This window comes from Rhinichthys klamathensis, unplaced genomic scaffold (genome assembly GCF_029890125.1).
Source record: "Rhinichthys klamathensis goyatoka isolate OS25496 unplaced genomic scaffold, OSU_Roscu_1.1 h1tg000111l_1, whole genome shotgun sequence".
NCBI lineage: Eukaryota > Metazoa > Chordata > Actinopteri > Cypriniformes > Leuciscidae > Rhinichthys > Rhinichthys klamathensis.
The window spans coordinates 13302773-13326168 of NW_026606649.1; the positions used below are offsets into that span (position 1 = coordinate 13302773).

Consider the following 23396-nt stretch of genomic DNA (forward strand, 5'->3'; position numbering starts at 1 on the left):
CATAAACCTCTTTTCAATTGTAATTTGCATTCATGTTATTTGTATGGACATTTACACTTTCTGTGGGAATAATAATTATAATATTTAATGCAAAATGTCAGAAACTATATATTACATATAAATAAATACAGCATACAGTACATGATTTGTTGTTTCTGTTCTTTTGCAAGGATTACACAACTGTGAAATTCTAAATGGACTTCAATGAAACAGTCTTCTGGTTGATTACTGTGCAACACTTATAGAACGTTATTGGGTTCAGTCTGAGAACAAATGGAAAAATATTCAATATCCAATTTAAACCTAGAAATATCAAAGCTTTAGGATTTAAAACATAAATAGAACAACTAAAACAAATAAATGTAAAAAATGTTTAAGATTTATAATCTATGCCAATAATAAAAGTAAATGTGTAACGTTGATCAGATGTACGCTTCCGCAGCTGCAAGATTATTTGCACAAAAGTTTATGTACCAGAGAATTAAAAAGTAACAGAATTCATAATCTTGCTTAATTTACAAAGTACTTAACCTCAGCTTGTATCAAGGGCAATATCTCTTCAATTAGTGTCAGTTACTTTAGATAAAGAGTCTGTTAATTTAAAGTGGCATTGAGCTCTTAAGCAATTAAGTATATTGTATTGTTCAACATAAGACTTATTGTAAGCTTAAATGTTAGAATTAGTCATTATTCCCAAGTATGATAAAAAAGCAATACTCTAACTCTAATGTACTCGCAAAATTCTAACTCTGATCAATACTCTAACTCTAAAATCAATGCTCCAACATCCACATTCCCTCAGATAGTAAGCACTAAGCAGTTTGTTACTATGGGTGGTGGATGCAGGACTGAGGTTGGTTTGGTACAGTCTGGTGTTCCTCAGGGATCAATGTTGGGTCCTGTACTCTTTAGCATTTACATTTTTCCAGATGGTCAACTCTTAAGATCACTCAGTCTTAACTTTAATTTTTATGCAGATGACACCCACATCTACAAACATTCAAAACCTGCTAATAATAATGTGGCTATGGCCTTTCTTTCTCAATGTATTTCTGAGATTAAAAAAAAAAAATGGATGTCTAAAAAATTTGTTTTGTCTTGGCTCACCCTACCAGTTAGGTAAAGGGTCTTTAACCTTAAAGTCCCCATGAAAAAACATGAAGTTTTTGGGCTTTTAGTATGAATATGTTAGCCTTACTGTTATCTATAAGCTAGCATGCTCCAATACAATGACAAAATGCATTTAGAAGATACAAGCGTTAAAAACTTACAGGGCCCTATCATACACCTGGTGCAATGCAGTGCAATGAAAGCAAGTGTTTTTATTGCTAGTTTCAGCCCGACACAGTTATCATTTTCACGTCCTGCGCCCCGTTGTTTAAATAGCAAATGCATTTGCGACCATTTGTGTGCCCATGGGTGTGCTGGTCTGAAAACGAGATGTGTTCAGGCGCATTGTTGGCGCGTTGCTATTTTGAGGCAACTGAAATAGACTGCGCCATTGACCAACAAAAACCTGGTCTAAAGTCAATGGCACAATATATATTTTTTGTTATTTAAAGAGCGCGTTAGTAATGTGCGCCTGTAGGCGGGCCCACAACGCGTGTACACTCTGCTTATTACACACACAGGGACGCCCGCAGTAGCACAAAAACATGCCAAATATTAAAAATAAAAGGATTACAATGTAAAGGATTAATATTGTGTACAAAAAGATATGGTGGAATCCGGCTTGTCCTGTAGATGGTCTGCTTGCTCGCTTTAACCTCGCGCATGAGCAGATCCGTTTCCTCTCTGGAGACGTGTTCAGTCTTTTCGCTTGCAAATTCTGCCATGGCACGAGCGCAACTGGCTTTTAAAAGGAATGGGAAATTACACTCTGATTGTTTTTTGTTTTTTTTTGCATGTTACGCCCAAAACACACCCATTACTCATTAAGAGAATAGGGACAACCCTTTTAGACCATGCTCCGGGTGCGCCAACCATTTTTGAATTCGGACACGCACTAAGTGCACTTGCGCCGTGCGCTTCAGACCATGCGCTTAGATCGTTAAAATAGGGCCCACAGTCTCTCTTCCGCCAATATGGATCAATGATTTTGATAACATCACTCTGCACTTCAGCTTCTGATCAGATTTTCTGTCCAATCAAATGCTCTCTAGAATCTAAAGAGTCCCGCCCCCACACTATAAATATGCTGCATGCTGCAGCTAAAATCGGTCACTTATTTACTGTTTTCTGTGTTACACACATACACAAATGTTACACACGTTTACTATTTTCTACATGGTGAATGGCACAGTGTTTCAGACTGTTTCCAACGATTTGAAACACAGACTGAACGCAACTGTCTCTGACTCGGCGCGTTTGGGCATGATCAGTCGTAAGTATCAAATTACATTCATAATCAGCCTTACAGTCGTTAAGTGTGTCCGTGATTATTGTTGAAGTAAAAAAAAAAAGTAAAAAAAGTTAGAGGTGTAAGTTTATTAAAATTATTTATAAACGTAATTTTTATAAAATACATACTTTATGAAACATGTTGAACTCTAAAACAGCTAGAAAATCAAAGCTATAAATCCAAATAATTTGTGTTCCGAATTTTACGTTTATATATCAAAACATTAGATTTCAGTAAGATTTTGTTTGGGTGCGGCACCAAATTTTCCCCATTTGCCATGCAGCAAAGTTCCACTGATGCACACAGTGGTTGGATTTATGATTTGCAGTACAGTAGAGTTTTCTCTCTCTCAAATATTACACGCACACACACACTGTTTTTTTTATTACACACATACAAACCAAACTCTGACATCCATACCAACACACCCACACAATTAAAGCCACATAATTTAGCCAATTGGCTCTACAATATGCAGAAGCAGAACACAGGAATAAAGCAACTATTTTGTTTATAGGCCAAACCTGAGAAAATGGCACCATCTGGTAATTTTTTTTTTTTTTTTTTGTCTTTTTTTTTACAAGTTTTAATTTTGAAGCCTTGCCAACAGAATGAAAGCCTTGTAATAAAGCTTGCATCATTTTATAGTTAAATGACCCTGGGATAAAAATTTGTGCTTTTAATGGGTTTTGTTCTTAAAGGGTTAGTTCAAGCAAAAATGAAAATTATGTCATCAATGACTCACCCTCATGTCGTTCCAAGCCCGTAAGACCTCCGTTCATCTTCGGAAACACAGTTTAAGATATTTTAGATTTAGTCCGAGAGCTTTCTGTCCCTCCATTGAAAATGTATGTACGGTATACTGTCCTTGTCCAGAAAGGAAATAAAGACATCATCAAAGTAGTCCATGTGACACCAGTGGGTTAGTTAGAATGTTTTGAAGCATCGAAAATACATTTTGGTCCAAAAATAACAAAAACTACGACTTTATTCAGCATTGTATTCTCTTCCGGTTCTGTTGTCAAGCCGCGTTCACGAGTCGGCAGTGACGCTGATGACGTAAGGCGCTGCTGACGTGTATCTGGTGCGTCCGTGTATTCGGGTTCAAATAAATATGGCTTGGCAAAAAAATGTAAGTCTTCCTCTGTGTTGAAATCCTTAGATATGTTTGCGAAGATTGTTTTGTTTACAGCGTGTGTCTCCCTCAGACTGTAAACGAAGCTTGGGCGCACCAGATAACACGTCAGCAGCGTCTTACGTCAGCAGTGTCACTGAACGCGGCTCGACAACAGAACCGGAAGAGAATACAATGGTGAATAAAGTCGTAGTTTTTGTTATTTTTGGACCAAAATGTATTTTCGATGCTTCAATACATTCTAACTAACCCACTGGTGTCACATGGACTACTTTAATGATGTCTTTATTTCCTTTCTGGACAAGGACAGTATACCGTACATACATTTTCAATGGAGGGACAGAAAGCTCTCGGACTAAATCTAAAATATCTTAAAATGTGTTCCGAAGATGAACGGAGGTCTTATGGGCTTGGAAGGACATGAGGGTGAGTCATTAATGACATAATTTTCATTTTTGGGTGAACTAACCCTTTAAGGTCCTGAGTGGAACTATTTGTGTTACTGTAAAATAGATTTATTAAGGGAAATGGGATTTAAATAGTTAAATTCCAATAAAAATGCACACTTGTGCCAAAATGTATGCAGTTATCCATAAGGTCGCACAAGGATTAATGTAAGCTGTGCCTGCATTCAAATACACTACTATGTGCTGAGTAATCATCCCAAATCAGAAAAAAACAACTGCAATGCCAGACATCTCTGACAAAAAACTCGGACTCTCAATAGAATGTCAATAGTTGACAAAGTCAGAGGTGCTGCACCTACTTCTATCTTTAGTAACAGTTGTGTGTCACAAGGTAATCAAAAAGTGTAAAGTCATTATTTGTGGATTATTAATCAAAAAGGATTTCCTTTAAGCAGCTATATTTATAAACGCCTATTTATAAAGAATGCATGTCTATGAATGCGTATATATTGAGTGTGCACATAGTGTCCTTAAAATATAAAAAAAAACCTGCACAAGATAATTCATTATTAATGAACTAAAAGGTCATTTAAGGGGAGTACAGGACATTATGTACTTAAATATGTACTTGAAGTAAAAAAAAAAGCAAGCTAAAAAGTTAAACTAATTACATTTAATCTCAATTTAAACTATAATAGGCTATGTTTTATTTAATTGCAATTAACATGCAATTAAGTGAAAACATTAGTCAGTTCACACTTGATGTATTCTTTTAAAGTATATATTTCCGTAATAAAGTACCCTAAAGTGTACATTTCTTTTTTCACTAGGGCATATGGATGAATCACCTGCCCTTTTGAAAGGTGCTTCAGGTTACTTATGTATGTTTTTGATACAAGGAACTGTCTGTAAGTCAAGAACACTGATACAATCTCACAGTATAAGAATAATCAATCAATGTGGCTATTTAATCACTGCAAATGAGGAACCTTTACTTTAGCTTATTCGGCTGTTCCACGTTTCTATACATAACCTGAAGTCTGTTATTGAAGTGTTTATCTCTCAGTATCCATCTTTATTGTGCGCGTCATTTTTGAGAAAACTACATTAAGTAAGCATGTGTGTCGGATGAATGGCATGGAGATGTCACATTATCTTGCTCAAGATGAAAGCATATGGTGATACAGAAAATCAAATCATAACTGATAATACAGAGTGCAAAGTTCTGAAAGTATCTGAAGAAAGATATCACTATATGCTGAAAGGGGCATTGTTTAAAGTTTTTAAACAATTCTTCACTCCTGTTTGAAGCAAGAAAGAAATATTAAATTATTTAATAATAATAATATTATATATATACACACAAACACGCACGCACACACACACGCACGCACACACACACACACACACACACACACACACACACACACACACACACACACACACACACACACACACACACACACACACACACACACACACACACACACACACACACACACACACACACACACACACACACACACACACACACACACATATTATATAAACAAAAACTTTTATGTGATTAAATGATTTTACAGCACTAAATATATAATATAATATAATTAATATAATATAATAAAATAAAATAGTCTGAGAAGTTTACTCTTGATCAAAACCTCCATGACAAACATCAACTTACTGCTATAAGGTTCTTATTAAACTGAAAATATACAAATATAAAAATGTAAAACAAGAAACAAAATCACATTGTTGGTGCAAAAAAAGTGGTTTAATAAGACCATTCAGCACCTAAAATACACTTCAAACACAATGAGAATGTGTTATTACAATGTCATATTACATTGACCGAATTCTTTGATCCCCATCTAGTGGAAAATGAAGTAATAGCAGCATGCTTAAGATCACAATTAAACAATATGTGACATAGTGAACAGAGCAGAAAATATACAGATGTTGTGTAAAAGAGGAATGAGAAAGTAAATGAAAGTATCCAGTGGATAAACAAAATACTTTGGTTTGTCAGATCTGTAATAAACCGTAGTTCGGATTATGACTGTATTATAACATCTAATTTCATATGATGAATTGAGATACTAGTGAGATAATAAAATTGACATTCTGTGAGTTTGGGTATAAAGTAGCTTACAACAATAACTATTAGCTTTATTAAGCCTTGTGAAACAATAATGGCAATCAAACAACCAGCTAACATGGACTGTTCTCAGAACTTTGGCTAACGTTCTCTCAAAGTTATGAACAAATGTTCTTCCAGTAACATTAATAGAATGTTGGTTCAAAGTTATCTATAGTTTTTAATAACATTAACAAGAAATTAGCACACATTTTTTTTATATAGGCTACATAATTTAGTACTCACTACTTTTTCAGATGGTTCAGAGATTTCATTGCATACTGCTATAAGGTTCTTTTTGTACTGAAAATATCAAAATAAGAAGCAATAATCACAGATTGTTGGTGCATAGAATATATAAAATACATAATATATTTTAGATATAATATTAGCAGTAATATTTTCTCTAACGCTCACAACCAATACATTTATTTAAAAAAATATTTGTTTTGAACGAGAACATTCAGAAATAACTTGTAATGTTTTCATAACTTAATGGGAACGTTAGCAAAACATTTCTAGAACACATTTTGTTAGCTGAGAAAGGGCCAAAGGTTACACATAAAACCCCTATTCTAACTCTCTCCGTTTGATCAAGATGAAAACATGATCTCCACACAACCTCATCCTGCACTGAAATGGATTTTTCAAGATTTACTAGTGTACTAGCACCAATGACTTTACATTAGAAAGTATACATCATATCTACAGAGAACACATCCCACTGTTTGATATTACATTTGGAGAGCACACAAAACATTATTTTCTTTTAACAGAATGTAAAAGATCAAACCCAACTTGGGTGTATATTATTCTGTTAAGATATTGTTACTCTTTTTCATTTTCTTCTGAGCATTTGAGTTCAAGATAGAGATAGTAAATGCCATCAATTTACTACTAACACTGAAGAGGCCAAATGAATTGTGGGAATATTTGACATCATTTATATTAACATCATACAGAGCTTTTTTTTTTGTTGATAAGTTAGGTCCATGTATTTAATATTGCAATCAGTGGTAAGATGCCATTTCTCAATTAACACAATATTACCTGCAATATAGTTTTTGACAGCTGAAGATGTTTTAAAGCTGATTTACAGTCTATATCTAAAATTTGCATCCTGTTAACAAAACCTGGTAATGATGTCTTGCAGTCAGCGGATCCAACTGTGCATGCTTGCATTGTTTAGATACATTTTTCCCTTCCACATTTTTTTATTTTATTCTTTGAGCTGTTGTTACATTTACATTAATCATGCTGTGATCTTTCTGCATTAATATCAATGCTATTGTTCATTATCTTGTACTTGATTTTCTGGGGAATTTCCATAAGTCATTTATAGAGATAACTTGAAAGATCTACATTCACTAAGAGCACTGACTTTTCCAGGATTGGAAATCACAATGTTCAAATTCCCTGATATTTCCAGGTTTTCCATGTCCGTGGAAACCCTGAATAGAGTTGTTTTTTTTACTTAGTCTCTGTAAAATTTAATTCACACACGTCTAAATTCTAAACATATATATTTATAAATATATTTAGTTCAGTGTAAATTAAATGCTACATTAGAGCTGATTTGCAATTGAAATAATAAACACTGCACAGTGTAAATGCTCTGAATGTTTAAATATATGCAAGGAAGAACCCAAGCATGCGCACCAATCACAATTCAATATGCAAACAGAGCAAGAGAGAAGATCAATCACAAAGCAGTATGCAAACATTTTGATGATAACTTTGCTGCCAGTTAACTTTTAAATTATGAATAGTCAATCACCGTATCAATGGGAGATTTTTAAACTTGTATCTTAATTTTTCTTTTTTAGGTAACACAAGAGGTGAAATTAGTGGTTCAGGCTAAATGAACTATAGATGTTTATAGGCACAGTATGTAATATTGACAGCTAGCGGTTGAAATGGGTACTGCAGTCCAAATTCAAAATATTGGAGAGAGTTGTTTCCCCCGCCCCATCCTCCTCAGACTCGAAGCTCACGCGGGTTGCCAGTTTGAGGACACGCAACAGGAACAGGCGCAATTGACAGTGAGCGACAAATCTAAGTTGATGAGCTCATGTTTTAATATGCCTCTGGTCACAGAGCTTTTTAGATGGATGCCAGCTTTTTTAGGTCGGATAGAATCTGTAATCTCTGACCCAGTTTGTTTGCTAGTTTCCATGGCTGCAATACGCTTTGTTTTCCTCCAACTGGCAACTTGGGGTATCGAAATACTATTGGGTGAATTGGCAATGAGCGGGATAAACATAGCATAGTTTCCTTAATCTCTGCAAACATATTATGATATTTTTATGCTTTAGTATAGTAATATTTTTTTTAAAAAAAGGACATACAGCACCTTTAATATTTAGGGTAAGGGGTTGACCCTGAATATTTGAGGAATATCCAACACGATCTCACGGCAATTCGTACTTATGTTATGAGGTGGCTAATTCGTACGACCTCACTTGTACGAATTTTGCTAAATCGTACGTATTTTATGAGTTGCCCAATTCGTATGATATCGCACGAATGACCTAACCCTTACTCCGCGCCTAAACCTGGGGTTTAGACAAATCGTACGAATTCGTACAAATTAGCCACCTCGTAAAACACGTACGAATTGGTCGTGAATATCAGTAGAGTGCATCGGCTGACAGACACAGAGGATCTCTGCAACTTTTTAGAGCAGGTAATGCAATGCTAAAGCGATAGTTCACCCCAAAATGAACATTTACCGCCATGTGTTTTGGAACCCAGAAATTCTTTGTTCTGTAGAATGCAAAAGAACAAAATTATAGAATGTTACACTTTTACAAACAATTAACGTGAACGGTGACCACAGAAGTCAAGCAAGATTTTTAATGAATAATGATTCACAAAGTACTATCTCAAAACTAGGCTATTATATGACTTAATATGCCCATCCACTTTCACTGGAAGAAAGTGTTAAAGGTTTGGAAAGATGAAGATTTTTCATTTTTGGCTGAACCATCCCTTATAGCATAATGACATATTGGATAGCCCTATCATGTCGATTTCATAAACAACTAAAACATAAAAACCCTTGCTGCTAAAACCTCACTGATCACCAAAGCCCCTACAATATACATACAGATCACATGAGCATGAAGTGTCAAACGTCTCTTAAAGAGTCAATGGGGGCCACTTGAGGTTCAGTGGGAGGGCTGGGGATTTCTTCTATTGGCTCAGATTGAGGTTCTGGCACGTGCTCTGGCATTGGCTCCACTTCTGAGACAAACACCTCCACCTATAAGGTTTGCATGGAATTGGGAAGAAACAGAAGTTCGATTGGTTGACAGGTTCTAGAACTAAAAAAGGAGAGAACTTCACAAATAACGATTACTTTAAAAATGATTATACCAAGTTCTGTCATGAAGCTCTAGATGGCGCATACTGATGGGTCATTAACGCAACCTGCCGACAATTGCATCATTAACTACACGGCACAAGCTGATTGGTTACTGTTGCATCTGTAGCCAATGAGCTTGCTGCTCAACATTTAAATAGTTGGCCAATGTTTGCTGTAGCAGTTTGAAGCGCACTTCACCTTCCCCAGCTCCACCTGTATAGATCTGCTATAAGTAATTTCGGAAACGCTTCCTTTTACAGTACAGTACTTACGTGTACTTACAGTGTACTTGCATAGAAAGTACTGGCTAATATAAGGTAAGTACATGGGTTAGGGGTAGGTTTAGGGGTAGGTTCAGGGTTAGTACCTAGTTATTACCCAGTAATTATAATTACTATAATAAGTACATAGTAAGTACATGGGTAACAGGACTGTAAAAGGAAGCGTTACCGATAACTCTTCCATCATTGAAGAGTTGTCATGATAGAAATAACGATCTACGATAACTAGCATCCACACCAATGGACAATAACTTTCTGTTTATTATGCACACTCTGCAGTTACGTCGTCTGCCGCTTTAAATGCTTGAGCTCTTTAAAGTCGAGTGGATTCTGATTGCCTGTCAGTGTTTCCAAAGATATCATTCCTCTGTGTCTTTATCGTTATAGTTGTGTGGACTTCCATATTGTCAAAGAACAATTACTAAAACTTTATAGTTGTGAACATGCCTTTAAAGCTCTAGCAAGCTCTAGTTTCACATTAGGTCCATTTCGAACCCAATGAAGGTATAGTCCTAAATTAAATCTCAATGTAGGTGAACTTGGTGTACCTGAGGTTGACTAGGGGTGACCGCCTCAGGCTGAGATGGAGCTGCACGCTGTCTAAAACCAGGAAACTGTGGAAAACAGAGTTCATCAATGTATTATATTAGTTTATCGCAGAAAGGATTTGCTCAGACAATTTTGAAGAGCATATTGCAAATCACATTTATACCAAAAGTCTACAAAATTTACCATACTATTTGCATTAAATGGGTAGTTCACACAAAAATGACTCACTCTCATGTTGTTCTAACCAATAAGATTTTTGTTCATCTTCGAAACACAAATGGATACTTTTAATGAAATCTGAGAGATTGCTGTCCCTCCCAATGAAAGACTATTCACCAAAAACTCTAATTTAGGCTTTTGTTAACTTAAACATTGATCAGCAAATATACAGGGCACTTGCTTGATGCTTGAGAACAAACCTCATTGGTTCTTGCAAAACCTCAATCATGCTGGCGTCACATGGAAGAATGAATCTCATTGGTTCTTGCAAAACCTCAATCATGCTGGCGTCACATGGAAGAATGAATCTCATTGGTTCTTTTTTTAACTTCCGTTTACCAAATTTGAGTGATCTATGTATTAGCTGATCAATGTTTATAAATAAAAGCCTAAATTATATCTGTTCATCATATAAAGTGATCATGTCTCTTCAGAAAACTTAAATTAAACCGCTCATTTCATATGGATATCTTTTTACTTTCTCTTAATGAACTTTCTGAAGAAACTCACCCTCATGTTGGATCAACATGAGGGTGAGTAAATGATGACAGAATTTTTGGGTGAACTAAACCTTTAAACACAACAACATCTCCAAAGTCATCACATACCCTACTATTGTGCTTATGTTTAACTGACCTTTACGCCAGCTTTAGCAAGAGCACTGAGTCCAAACAAAATGGTCACAATGCAGATCACCAACTCCACCACAAGAAACAGAACCAAGGTGGCCAAGAAGCCATCAATCAAGAGCTGACAGCACCCAAACGAGACAGAAAAACAAGACAGTGGTTATAACATCTGTCGATTTACCTAAAAGGGCAAAATAGTTACAACAGCTATCAAAACTGATGTGCTTGTCCACGTTTGGAAGTTGCCAAAGAGTTCAACTCTTAAAAACATGCAGACAAGCACACTAGTAAGGCAGGCATTGTTGTAATATAAAAATAAAAAAAATGGACAGAAGATTAGCAAGGGTGACCATTTGAGTTTTCATAGCACATCTGCAAATAATTGAAGGTATCTTTCATTCTGAAGCATTTTCAGACAACTGGCCCAAAGTGCAAAACTGACAAGACTATCTTCAAAATGACCCACACCCTGCTTCCGCATGCATTCACTCTCCTAACACAAATATACGCAAAGCTACTGATCATTTTTTGATAAAGACAATGAAAAACAAGCAGATCCTTAAAGGGTGAATTCAGGCATTTGGGGCTAATGTTAGAGTGGCTGTCACAGTGGTGGCTTAATGTACCTGAATTAACATTATAAGTTTTGTGCTTGAATTTCTGCAAAATGTTTGTCACCTTAAAAACAACAATAACTTAATTTTTTTTAAATGTACCTGTTTTTCTCTCTCTCTCTCGCATTATCAGCAATTATTTAAGCACATTCATGTACACAAAGAAAAACATAAAGGTAAGAATTACTTACTTTACAATTTCTCTCGACAGTATAAGTGCACTTCCTGTAACAATATTGTTGCTTTGGAAAAGCAGACACAAAAAACATAATCATGTTGAATTTTGCCAAATACCTGGCTCACTTTACAAATATAGCTATAAATCTATTATTCATATACAAATGTTGCTGCAAGCACACCCAATTGGTCAATTTAGAAAAACTGTTACAGTTTTTTGGCTTCCTTGACAAACTACAGTGCCCTCAGAAAGGTTTTGGACTTCTGAGATTAGGACAAATCCCATTAACCACAGACTTAATTGGACAGTTATTGTAAAAATATGTTTCTTTTTAAAAAAAAAAACTATTCACTTCTTTTCAGGTATTAGAGTGTATGTTTACAATGTCCAGCCATTGTATACAGGTGGCTGGACATTGCTGGACTTTGCTATAAACATAGACTATAAATATGAGCAGCCTCAAAGTCAAATGTACAGTATCACATAGCCCCCCCAAGCCAAAATAAACAAATAAAATAAAACACACAATATATATATATTCCATATTCTAATACCCCCCTCTTTTTGAATTTATAAAATGGCCATTATGATCACTTTTTGCATGTTTCATATCTGATCTACAATATTTTGTGTAAAAACTTTTTTTTTTTTTTTTTATTGTCCAAATACCTTGAGAGGGCACTGTTTTTATTAATTTCTCCAGCATCAGAAAAAGTCTGTACCAAGTGCAAAGGATCAATATCCATTACTCTATTCTGTTATAAATATATAAGACAAAATATAAATTACAAAGCAGAACAAATGAATAGGAGCGATGTTAACATATTTGGTTACATCTTCAGCAATTCATATCTTTCTATATTTCTCAAAAATTGATAAACCACTTAATATTCTGCCTAAAAAAATTAATTTCCAAGCAAACTGCTTAAATTGCTTTCCTATTCAAAGCAATTTAATAAAGTATGTTGTGTAAACCCACATCAAAAAATATATGTCACTACCCCAAATAACAACATTACCTGTATTTTTTCACTTTATATTTCATTCAGAAACTTTATATTAATTTCAACAACATAATCCTTCACTTCATCAAGCATGTATTTTACAATATGGAAAAAAAGAAGAAGAAAAAAAATCACACTGATTAAAGAAATTAACAGAAGATTTAATCTAATTTTAAAATAAAGTTTAAGCAAACAAAAATTATACGAAAACTTCAGCTTCCAACTCCACTTCTTTTTTTTATTTTCTTATTTCATGTTGTTTAACTCCACTGCACTGCACTGCACATTCTTAAAAAATCTTCAACCATCTGAACCACTTGGCCTTTTGACAGACAGAACATCATTATGCTTTTTATTGAAAGTCTATGTTTTGCACTTCGGTACAGTCCTTTGAAAAGGCATCAAGGAAATTTCTTACAGAAAAAACTGTAACAAGAAAGTTGATGTGGCCAGTTCATCACATCATACCCACTTTACAGTGTTTCATCCATCCCACTGCAGCCAAAACACACCCACATGCATTCATCATTAATGTAATGTATGCATGATCTATATCTGCAGGTCTATGTATGTGTGCAAAAATACACAAACACATCTTCCAATAATGCAAGCAGCTCAACAGTGCAGTAACAGAGTAGCAGATCTGTGAGCTCACCACAGCATAGATCTCCAGTCTCCTGCAGTGCTCACAGTGGTAAGTGTCCTGACGGTAAGGCAGGTGACGGGACAGCAGCCCAAGAACAGCAGTGGAAAACGCTGCACTGACCAGGTGAGCAACCAGTGTGGCTTTCACCTTCACACGATGGGACAGAAGTTACTGTACAGTGTGATTCGTCAAAACATTGAAAAGGGAAACTCAGTACTGAGAAAAGACTGAAATATAATGCCAGTCAAAAGTTTGGACATACCTACTTTCTTTATTACGATTATTTTCCACATTTGAATAGTCATCAGATCAAACTATGAATGGAAGTATGTGAATTATAGGGACCAAAAATAAATAAACAGATCAAAACTTGCTTGTATTCGAGCTTCTTTTTTGTAGCTTGGCTTGAAATCTTTGAAGAAGTTCATATGTATGATGTAATTGTTAGCGGCCTATCCTTTACTATCTGCTCCAAAATGAATAAAAAAAAAACACCAAAAAACTTAAGAAAATCCTAAACCAGGGTTGCCAGGTTTGCGTAACAAAACATGCCCAATTGCTTTTCCAAAACCGCCCAATCACGGCCAAAAAAATATAAATTGGTCGCTTCAACAAGCGGCAACAGTGTAAAAGTAGCTTAATTCCACAGGAAAACCCCGGACTTGGCAACACTGTCCTAAACAGGCACAATTTCTATTTTTCAACAAATCTAATTTCAATCATTTAAACATTAGCATTCACTATCTGCTCAAAACAAAACATTCCAAATTATTATTTTTTTTGCAAAACTAATAACAATGATTTGTGTAATTAAGACGGGAAAAAACGAGTCAATCGCGTCCAAACATTTGTCTGGTCTGTTCAGAGTTGGTAATTATGTAGGTATTTTCATTGGTTCTGCAATCCTTTTAATTTGTACTCACCCAAAACAGTGATGGAAACCTTCCAGTATGGATTAAAATGGATCCAGACACGAGCAACTGATAACAACAGATTAAAAAATTATTGTTTGCTACATACATAGCAACAATTTGATTCAATAGATTAAACCCAGATTAAACCCTGTTTTAAAACAAATGAAATAAACACTAGTACATTCAGCTTACCTGAGCAACAATCACTACCACAACGATGACATCAGGAGAGAAGTGGACCTCTTCATAGAGCTGAAGAATGGTGACGCTCAGACACAAGCACAAGACACCAATAATGATCTGAATGGACTGAAACAACACAACAAGATAAACTTGGTATGTTTCCAAAAAGCCCATTAGATTTAATTCAGTTTTTCGTATTGTAAAGGCTCATGTGAAATAACTGGTATATAAAGATACTCCTGTGCACTTTTTCCTGCATTCAGTATCAGATTTGTTGGGGTGTTGAATGTGAAACTCACCCCCAGTGCCTTCGGCTCCACATTCTGAAATGCCTTGACCTGCTTTGGCGTCAGAACTCCTGGAGGGCGCGTGGGACCCTCACTCTCAATGCCCATGCTGATGTCAGGCAGTTTGAGATGTGGCTACGCTAAGATCAAGAAATACACTTTGAGATCTCTTGATTTAGATGGAGGAACCTAAAGTGAATGGGGAAACAGACAGAAATGAGAACAAAGACAGATGGAGGCAGCAGCGCAGGGCAGAATGAAAAGGGGTGATATATGGATGACTGAGCATTTAACCTAAAACAGGTCATGCTCATGGTGCAATTTGTGCCTGAAATCATATCTTTTCTCAGGCCCAAAGATCCACCAGAGGAACGCAATAATCAGATTAGACCAATTTCAATGGACTATTCTTAAACTATCACCCACAATCTAAAAAAAAAAAAAATCTGTTACAGGGTTAATAGGCTTTAGTTTATAGAATTATATATACTTTTTACTGTACGTTGCCATTATTCCATTATGAAAACCCTTTGAGTTGAACTTGACTGGGGCAAAATAAGCTTCAATCTATTGAATTAAAATGGTTGATTAGTTCATGACAGTTTGTATAGACACCATTTGAGCATTTGAGATGCAACACAAGACAAGATGATTCTATTTATACTAAACATCCAAAATGATCCGTGAGAGAAAACATAAAGAAACTAATCCGACATGGAGACAATATACACCTTCTGAACCCTCATAACTGTGGAGAGCATCTAGACACCCTTTCAAAAAGCCTCTGAGGAACAAGATTGAACCCACAAGTTCCTACGAAAACTCTACGGATTGTGGTTCTTCCATTAACCCCATCATGGCATCTTATACCGCAAATCCTCTCCTTTATGATACACTATTTTATACGCTATTTTTAATGTTTCATTTTGTCATTTAATCTGAATATCACCATATGTGAGATTTAAGCAGTTTTGAGGTTAATTTATCTAATTTGGTGAATATTTGGTGATATGTGACACTGTTGAATATATATATTTTTGTCTATTAATGAGTGATTTGTGGACACATTAATATTTTATGACTTGTGGAGTAAGTTAGTTTTTATTTTGAAGTAAAATGATCAAATTAGACCCTTGGGGTAAGATGACCCCCACCCACTTAACTATTTTTAAATTTAATAATTAATTAATTGGGGTTATTATTCAGCATTTCCATGATAGATGTACATTTCAGGCACCTTTGCTTTCATTAAAACCAACAGGTTAGTGAAGTGAAATCATTCGGGCTATTGTGACATATCTTCAGTTAAAATATGGGCAATTAAATGTAAATATGAATATGCCTGAATAGAAGTCATAAAATAATTTTGCCTTTCAGATTAATGTATTTTACTGATACATTCATGTATTTTAATGTATTCTCCTTTGTCATCAGTTATTCAATTAGGCTATTATCAAAATTAAAAATTAATAGGCTACAATAATTTTTAGTTTTTTACATTAATGACACGTTCTTGGGGGCATCATCCCCCATCACACACACACACCTATAAAATGGAATTATGATTTTTTTTGTTTAAATATTTATGATGCAGAGAGTAGATTATTAGAGATTTCATTTTAAACATTCACAAACAAAGTGGACATCTTTACATATTTCTAGTGCGAAAGTGTGTTGAATGTAGCCTATCATATAACCATCAGCTAAGCATCGTATTCCCCATTTTCAAGTGATGATGTATTATGTTTTAAGTGGTTTCTTGGCCTCGGAGCGGAGGCCAGAGGAGCAGACAAAAATAGACATGGCAAAACGTGCAGCTTCATCACTCTCCTCATCCGCAGTGCCCCGCACTATGACAGAACATGCAACTTTATTACGAGCATAATACCTGCGATATGAATAACGCCAAGCCGAGCGGCAGACTCAATGCGACTCACCAGTGCTTCATTCTGGTTTCCAAATCCTAAACGTGTGTAACCTTCAGCGCTGTCATAGGTGGGGCCGCACACATGTCGACTATACGTCCTGTCCCAAATCGAGATTCGTTCAAATACATGCGTGATGTTACTTACCTCTGCAGCTCAAGTAAAACGCGTTGCTTTGTGGTTCGTTTTCTCTTTAAAGGCGAAAGTGCAGCATTCAGTTATTCCATCCGCGACGTGGTTGAAGGGAAACAACTAGTTAATTGTATGGGTGTGAGGCATGCGGGTTACGTGCAGTACCGCAGTGAGGAGGAGGCTGGTGCTCTGCATCGGTATGGATGGAGACAGACTCAAAGTGATGCGGCGCTATGGCAACTTAACTCACTCGCATCTACACGCGACACAATAGAACAGGGGTTTGTTACATTGTTTTTTCTACTCACCAATACAGTGCTGTAATGTAGCTAGCTAGTAGATTATTATTATTTTTTTTCCATCAATGTTTCATTAATTTAATTTAGTTTAATCAATTTTTTTATTATTTATTTTCACATTTTTAAACAATTTGTCTTTCTTTTAAAAGGTATATTTCACTCCAAAAACGACAATTGTGTAATCATTTACTCACCCTCAGGTTGTTCCAAATCTGTATGAGTTTTTTGCTTCTGTTGGAAGATATTTAAAAAAAATGTTGGTAACCAGACAGTTGACGGCACCCATTGACTTCCATAGTATTTATTTGCTACCATGTAAGTCAGTGGGTGCCGTCAACTGTTTGGTTACCAACATTCTTTAAAATATGTTCTTTTGTGTTTAACAGAAGAAAGAAACTCATACAGGTTTGAAACAACTTGAGGGTGAGTAATGACAAAAAATTTCATTTTTGCGTGAAATGTCCCTTTAAGGGAACATCTAAACAATCATGCTGTTTAAAAACCCACACCATGGCTGCTGGTAAACTGATATTCAAAAGGTCTACCGTATGGCAAATGTGATTTTGCTTTTATAACAGCAGTTAAAGTTTAATAAACAATATCTATCTATTAACTTATGTTTCAAGCAAAATGATCAGTTAGTTTATTAAGTCCAGTTATAGTCTATAATGCTCAGAATGGAATTTCACTGCTAAAAACTAATATGTCAGTGCATAATGTTGGTTCTCATAAAAAGTCAGTTCTTTAAAAATCGGTCACAGTGCATTTACATTAGAAATATCACCAGTTGAAGAGCACTTGAAAGTTTATTTATGGTCTATAGATTTTCACTTTTGTCTTCTGATGCCACCTAGTGGCAATAAAATCCTTTTTTTTAAGGAAAGTTGTAGTAAACACTTTAAATCAATATCTTTTATTTTCAAAACAGCCTGCTTTTGGAGGCTATAAAAAAATAAACAGAATCTTTCAATAACAGTGGCATGCAGGGGAATGCATCAAGTCCCGTGACAGACTTCACATATTGGGCTTCGATTGGGACTCAGTTATCCAGCTAAAGACAAACAGAAAATGAAATTGTTCTTTGAACTACTAGAAAGAACATGTTCTCCATTCTCTGATTGTAAAACACAGATTTGGCAATATCACAATTTACAAGGGATTTCCCCAGAATGAAGACTTCAAATTCGTACCGTTCAGGGACAAATCACAGGCTGGGAAAGAAAACAACAAACAAAAGATTGGTTTAGGTCACTCTCACATAGAAGTAGCAATCAGGCCCAATATACTGATGTGCAAAGGCAATTTAAACAGAGCCAATTTAAAAAATAATAATAATCATAATTAAGACCAAAATCGGGTTTGTCTACAATTTGTTCTGTAAAGAATTCAGTTTGCCTCAACTATGCTCCGATGCTGAAAATGTGACAAAATGTTCGTAGTTACTGTGAATTGCCATTAGGTTATAGTGAAGTGGTCAATAATGAACGAGGTACTGACATAACACTTTTGAGTATAATTTTTTACATTGAGTTAATCTTATGTTGAAATATAAATGATAGAGACACAACTACCCGTACTTACACATGACCGATCAGCACAACTTTTTTATGCATTACACAAAATACTTAAAAAATAAACCACTTGAAAAGCATCTTTGAAAGCTTCATTTTTTGCATTGGTGCAAAGTTAAAGGTATAGTCCATCCAAAAATGAAAATTCTGTCAGCATTTACATACCCTCGTGTTGTTTCAACCTTTTTGACTTTCTTTGTTCTGTGGAGCTTTAAAGATATTTTGAAGAAAGTTGGTAGCCAAACAGTTCCGGTTCCCATTGACTTCCATTATATATAAGTGAAAGTCAATGGGAAGTAAAACTCTTTGGTTCTCAACATTCTTCAAAGTAACTTCTCTTGTGTTCCATAGAAGGAATTAAGTCATAAAGGTTTGGAAAGAGAGGAGGATGAGTAAATTATGACATACATTTCTTTTTTGGGTGTCCCTTTAAGACTATAAAAATGAAAAAGAAAACATACCTCGTCTTGACATTTAAAATGTGAAATCAGACAAGAATAAGGAACAAAGGCAAAGACTAAAAAAGATGTGCGATATAGAACAAGGTAGACAGTACTGGAAACTGAATATTTTATGCGAATGGAAAATATGAAAGTTCGAAAAGTTGTTTTTGAATTAAACATTTCTAAGCCTCTCTTAGGAAATGTTAGAAATTAAAAATTTTAAGGTCCATTAATTTTTATTTTAAGATTTTTTAAACTGAGCTGAATCAACTTTCTAATATCAATTAAAAAGGTTGAAGAGATCAATGAAAATCTTAAACAGTCCATCTATATATTTCACTTATGTTTGCCTGAAAGTGATTTAAGAGAGGCATAAAATCTGATACACTTTAGACTGAAACAAACAGTTGTCACATAAATTACAGCTTAAATATTAACAAACTGAAAATGCACTAGTACCTAGAGTTCAAGATCTTCGAGTCTTACAGTTCCAAAAAGTTTGTAAAAGGTCCAATGTGCCATTTTGTACCATTTTTTTTTTTTTTTTACCAGTTGATCCTGCACAAGTGGTTCAGCGAAAGGGCTTGATACAGCAGAAGCCCGGTTTGGCTCAGAAAAGAGGTTTACATCACAGTGTCCGCCCTCAGATGGGTGTGTTGGGTAGGTGACCGTTGGAGGCGTTCAGCATACTGTTGCTCAGCGTGATGGGAGATTTGCCATTATGTGCCTGACCATTGTGGGACTGTACGTTAGGAGCTTGTCCGTTCCGCTTTTCCAAATGTGGCGAATGCCCTCTGAGAGACTCTCTCTCCTGGGGCGTCGCACTTCCTCCCTTTTCGGCGTCCCTGCGAGAAGAAGGAGTCTGTGGGACCGTCCTGCTGTGGCAAAGATGTCTGAACCTGTTAACTGCGATGGTCAGCAAGGCACTGATGCACAGAGCTAACAGAACGGACACCACCACTAGCTCCTGCAAGTAGGTGGGTTTGTTCACTTGCTGGAGGTTTCCACCAGCCTCAATCATTCGTGAGTTTTCCTCGTTCATCCCAGACAAGTGGGTGAAATTTCTACTTTCTACTTTTGCCAGCGAATCTTTGTGTGTGACAGTAGGATCCACATCTTCTGGTTTAGGCCTCGGCTCCGTCTGCTTGGGTATCATCCACCTGGGAGTGGGCATGGGGGTTTTATTTCCCGTTTCGGCAGCCGGGGTGTTCTGCGGGCGGCTCGGGGAAGCTGCTAGGATGGTGGGGTTGCTCTTCTGTTTAACATGGTAGACGGTCAGTGTTTGGGTGTAGCCGTTCTCCACAGCCTGACACAGGTAGTGTCCCAGGGTGGACGGGGTCGCCACAAAGCTGAGGCTGCCGGTGTCTGGCTGGATGTAGATTTTGGGCGAGAGTTGGCTGTTAAGACGCTCCCAGTGGCGTTTGGCGAGGTGTGACGCTTCCGGGCACTGCAGGTGCACTACCTCGTTTAGACACACAGACACCACTTCACCTGGAAGACACACAGGGGGTCAAGGGTCAGCATACACACGAAACCACGATAGCAACACAGGCATGCAGTTAAACCGGTACTCTGTATGGCACTTTTACATGAGTAAGAACAAAACAGGGCTTGAAAAGAAGGTGCTTAACCTTCAGAAAAAGTTGAATGTCAAAAGGTCAAATTAAATATACAATTAAATTTCTATAATATAATTAAATATGATATATTTTGATTTGCTTTATATTTAACTTTACATTTTTGCAACCCTGTTAGCTACATGTGGTACATAACTAAATCTAAATAGTGAATATTTTCTAGAATTTATATTACAAAACCACAAAAATTACAATTCAATTTAAATGCATTTACATTTAAATTTAAAACAAAAGGTTACACATTTATTTAAGATTATGTTATGCTAAATTAGGTTACACATTTATTATTAACAGTTACATGGAAATATTACAATACTACAATTTGTGAGAAAATTAAGGCCATGGAATGAAATCGCTTGTCTGTCACACGTTTATGATTTTTTTTTTCTTAATAGAGGAAAAATCATGTGGTAACAGGGTTGTGTGACAGCTAAATGTGTGACAAATGTGTGACAGCTAAATATTACGTTTTTGGTTATGTTCTTTCCCCCTTAAAAGAAATAAATATTTCAATATTGTGGCAAGATTTTGACATTGTTTTATGATATTATTGTTAATTTTTGAATGCAGAAATTTCATGGAAAATGCCATAAATAGTAAAGAATACACTTCAAGATCTAAGTAAAAATGAGACAAACAAGAATATTTCAAGGACTTCTGTTGAGGTTACCCAAGTACCACATTTGCAACTGCAATAAATGTAATTGAGATTAAATTATGAGTAAATTAATGGTACAAATTTAAAAAGGATAGAATTTGGGACTCTTGGAATAAAAACCAGCATTTATACACTGATATCTAAACATTATAAAGATGTACACAAACTGTACTCACTTGAAGGGGTTCGGGGCTGGCCAGAGCGTGACCTGGGGGTCACATTTTTACACTGCTCTGACACATTACCCTCATCTACATCCTGGACACTGTGAAAAGCAGTGAAGGAGAGATTAAAAACAAAGGACAGCGGTATGCTGAAGTAACCCAATCATTGTGAATGCTGAAATCTGCAATAAAAGCGCATTAAACCAACCGCATATATAATTAGGGAGTATTTGTTAGGTTTGAATACACTTGGCTGTAATGATACTTACAGATGGTCCTGACTAGTTATGTCTGTGCAGACTTTCATCACAGGGTCCCAGCCACAGAAGGGGTCTCTTGCAAGAATACACTCAGCACAGCTCCAGTAGTAAGAACAGTTGGACACTGGTACTGACACCACTCCTTCTGAAGAGCCTATCAGCACTGCACCCTGGGGAAGACACAAACATTTACAATTCATTCTTCAGACTCTTTCTTGCACCGTAGAATAGATTTCTGTTTAGTAAATTTGCAGTTCCATGATTAAATAAATACTATAAAAGAATGAAGCTGTGACTATGCACACTTTTGACATTTCCTTTTTATTTCCTTCATAAAATCAATATGAAATATATTAATACATTTTAAATTTAAACTACACCTTTTCAAAATAGACTAGTTGGTGTTAAGGAACCCTGTAAAATGTATTTAACTCATGTACCCTTCAACAGGGTAACTAACAGATATTAATTTAAATAAGATTTAATATTAAATAAACTTAACTTGTATTGTATTATGCCATAGATTTAAATTTTGAGTCAGTGAAAGGGTATATAGCATACAGCTCTCAGAAAAGCCACGTGTCTAAACAGAACTGTTATCTGCCTTCAATCTAAGATTATTATTCAGGGGTAATTCCTTTAGCTTTTGTACAAACGCCTACGCAAGTGCACATTAGACTAGAAAACTTCTCGCACACCTCCATCTAACCCAATTACGGACGAAATGTGACTGCTGAGGTCAGTACATACAGACTCATAGACTTGTGGGTCAGTGACACAAACATAAACTGTGTAAAAGAGTTCAAATGTATTAACAAACTATTCTCAGAATTAAATATCGAATAAGGACAGAAAATAAAGTCTGTCACGAGCAACTGGGCTCTAATTGGCTGAGCAGCATGATGGGAGTGGTATAACCCAGCATGTGTGTCGTAAGCCTGGAACACACCAAGTCGACGCCGACGAACTAGCGCTGATGAAAGCCGACTGTGTTGTCGCCTCGTGTCGGGGTAAAAGCTGCACTTGAACACACTGAGAGAACTACAGCCGACTGTCAGCTAAAATCCGCGTTCTGGGCCTGCGTGTAAATGAGACAACTGTCTATTCCTGCAGATATATTCGTCTATATTCGTCATTCAAAAAGGGACACCGACGCTGCAGACTGCAGATACACACACCGTAAACAAAGCAGTGCGTGCTTACCTTTTTGAATATCAATCCTGCTAAACACTTTCTTTATTCCACTCCGCTCATGTTAATATTGAAATATTCGCCAAGGAACACTCAGGTAAGATGACGTAACATTAGAACAGCCTTCTATCTGTACCGTTTTGACTTCTTTGCTCGCTGTTTTGC

At 36.0% G+C, this 23396-nt stretch overlaps 3 protein-coding genes across 3 annotated transcripts in view; 1 reads left to right on the forward strand and 2 right to left on the reverse strand.

Moving 5' to 3' along the window:
* s100v2 (S100 calcium binding protein V2) overlaps positions 1-23396 on the forward strand; it is a 240591-nt gene that overhangs the window by 105521 nt on the left and 111674 nt on the right. The window lies entirely within an intron of this gene.
* On the reverse strand, positions 9133-16954 carry si:dkey-81h8.1 (uncharacterized protein LOC100034657 homolog). The gene is made up of 9 exons (XM_056254556.1): positions 16889-16954; positions 14964-15086; positions 14674-14790; positions 14491-14547; positions 13577-13714; positions 11931-11981; positions 11133-11246; positions 10277-10342; positions 9133-9345 (listed from the first exon to the last, which is right to left on the reverse strand). The coding sequence occupies exons 2-9, from the start codon at positions 15057-15059 to the stop codon at positions 9211-9213; spliced, it is 774 nt and encodes a 257-aa protein (XP_056110531.1). The 5' UTR covers positions 15060-15086; positions 16889-16954; the 3' UTR covers positions 9133-9210.
* Positions 19551-23396, reverse strand: part of sema4ab (sema domain, immunoglobulin domain (Ig), transmembrane domain (TM) and short cytoplasmic domain, (semaphorin) 4Ab) — a 38405-nt gene continuing 34559 nt past the window's right edge. Inside the window, exons 13-15 of the mRNA XM_056254529.1 lie at positions 22050-22210; positions 21793-21881; positions 19551-20812 (exon numbers count right to left, since the gene is read on the reverse strand). Of these exons, the coding sequence (XP_056110504.1) occupies positions 19965-20812; positions 21793-21881; positions 22050-22210 (1098 nt within the window). The 3' untranslated portion in view covers positions 19551-19964. The remainder of the gene's footprint in view (positions 20813-21792; positions 21882-22049; positions 22211-23396) is intronic.

Excerpts from the sequence above, each read along its gene's own strand:
- si:dkey-81h8.1 (XM_056254556.1), bottom strand. The coding sequence starts at position 15,059 with ATGGGCATTGAGAGTGAGGGTCCCACGCGCCCTCCAGGAGTTCTGACG. Across the intron at positions 11,982-13,576 it reads GACTGGAGATCTATGCTGTG|CAACAATATTGTTACAGGAA; the intron begins GTGAGCTCACAG and ends GCTTTTCCAAAG. Across the intron at positions 10,343-11,132 it reads TTGCTAAAGCTGGCGTAAAG|TTTCCTGGTTTTAGACAGCG; the intron begins GTCAGTTAAACA and ends TGTTTTCCACAG.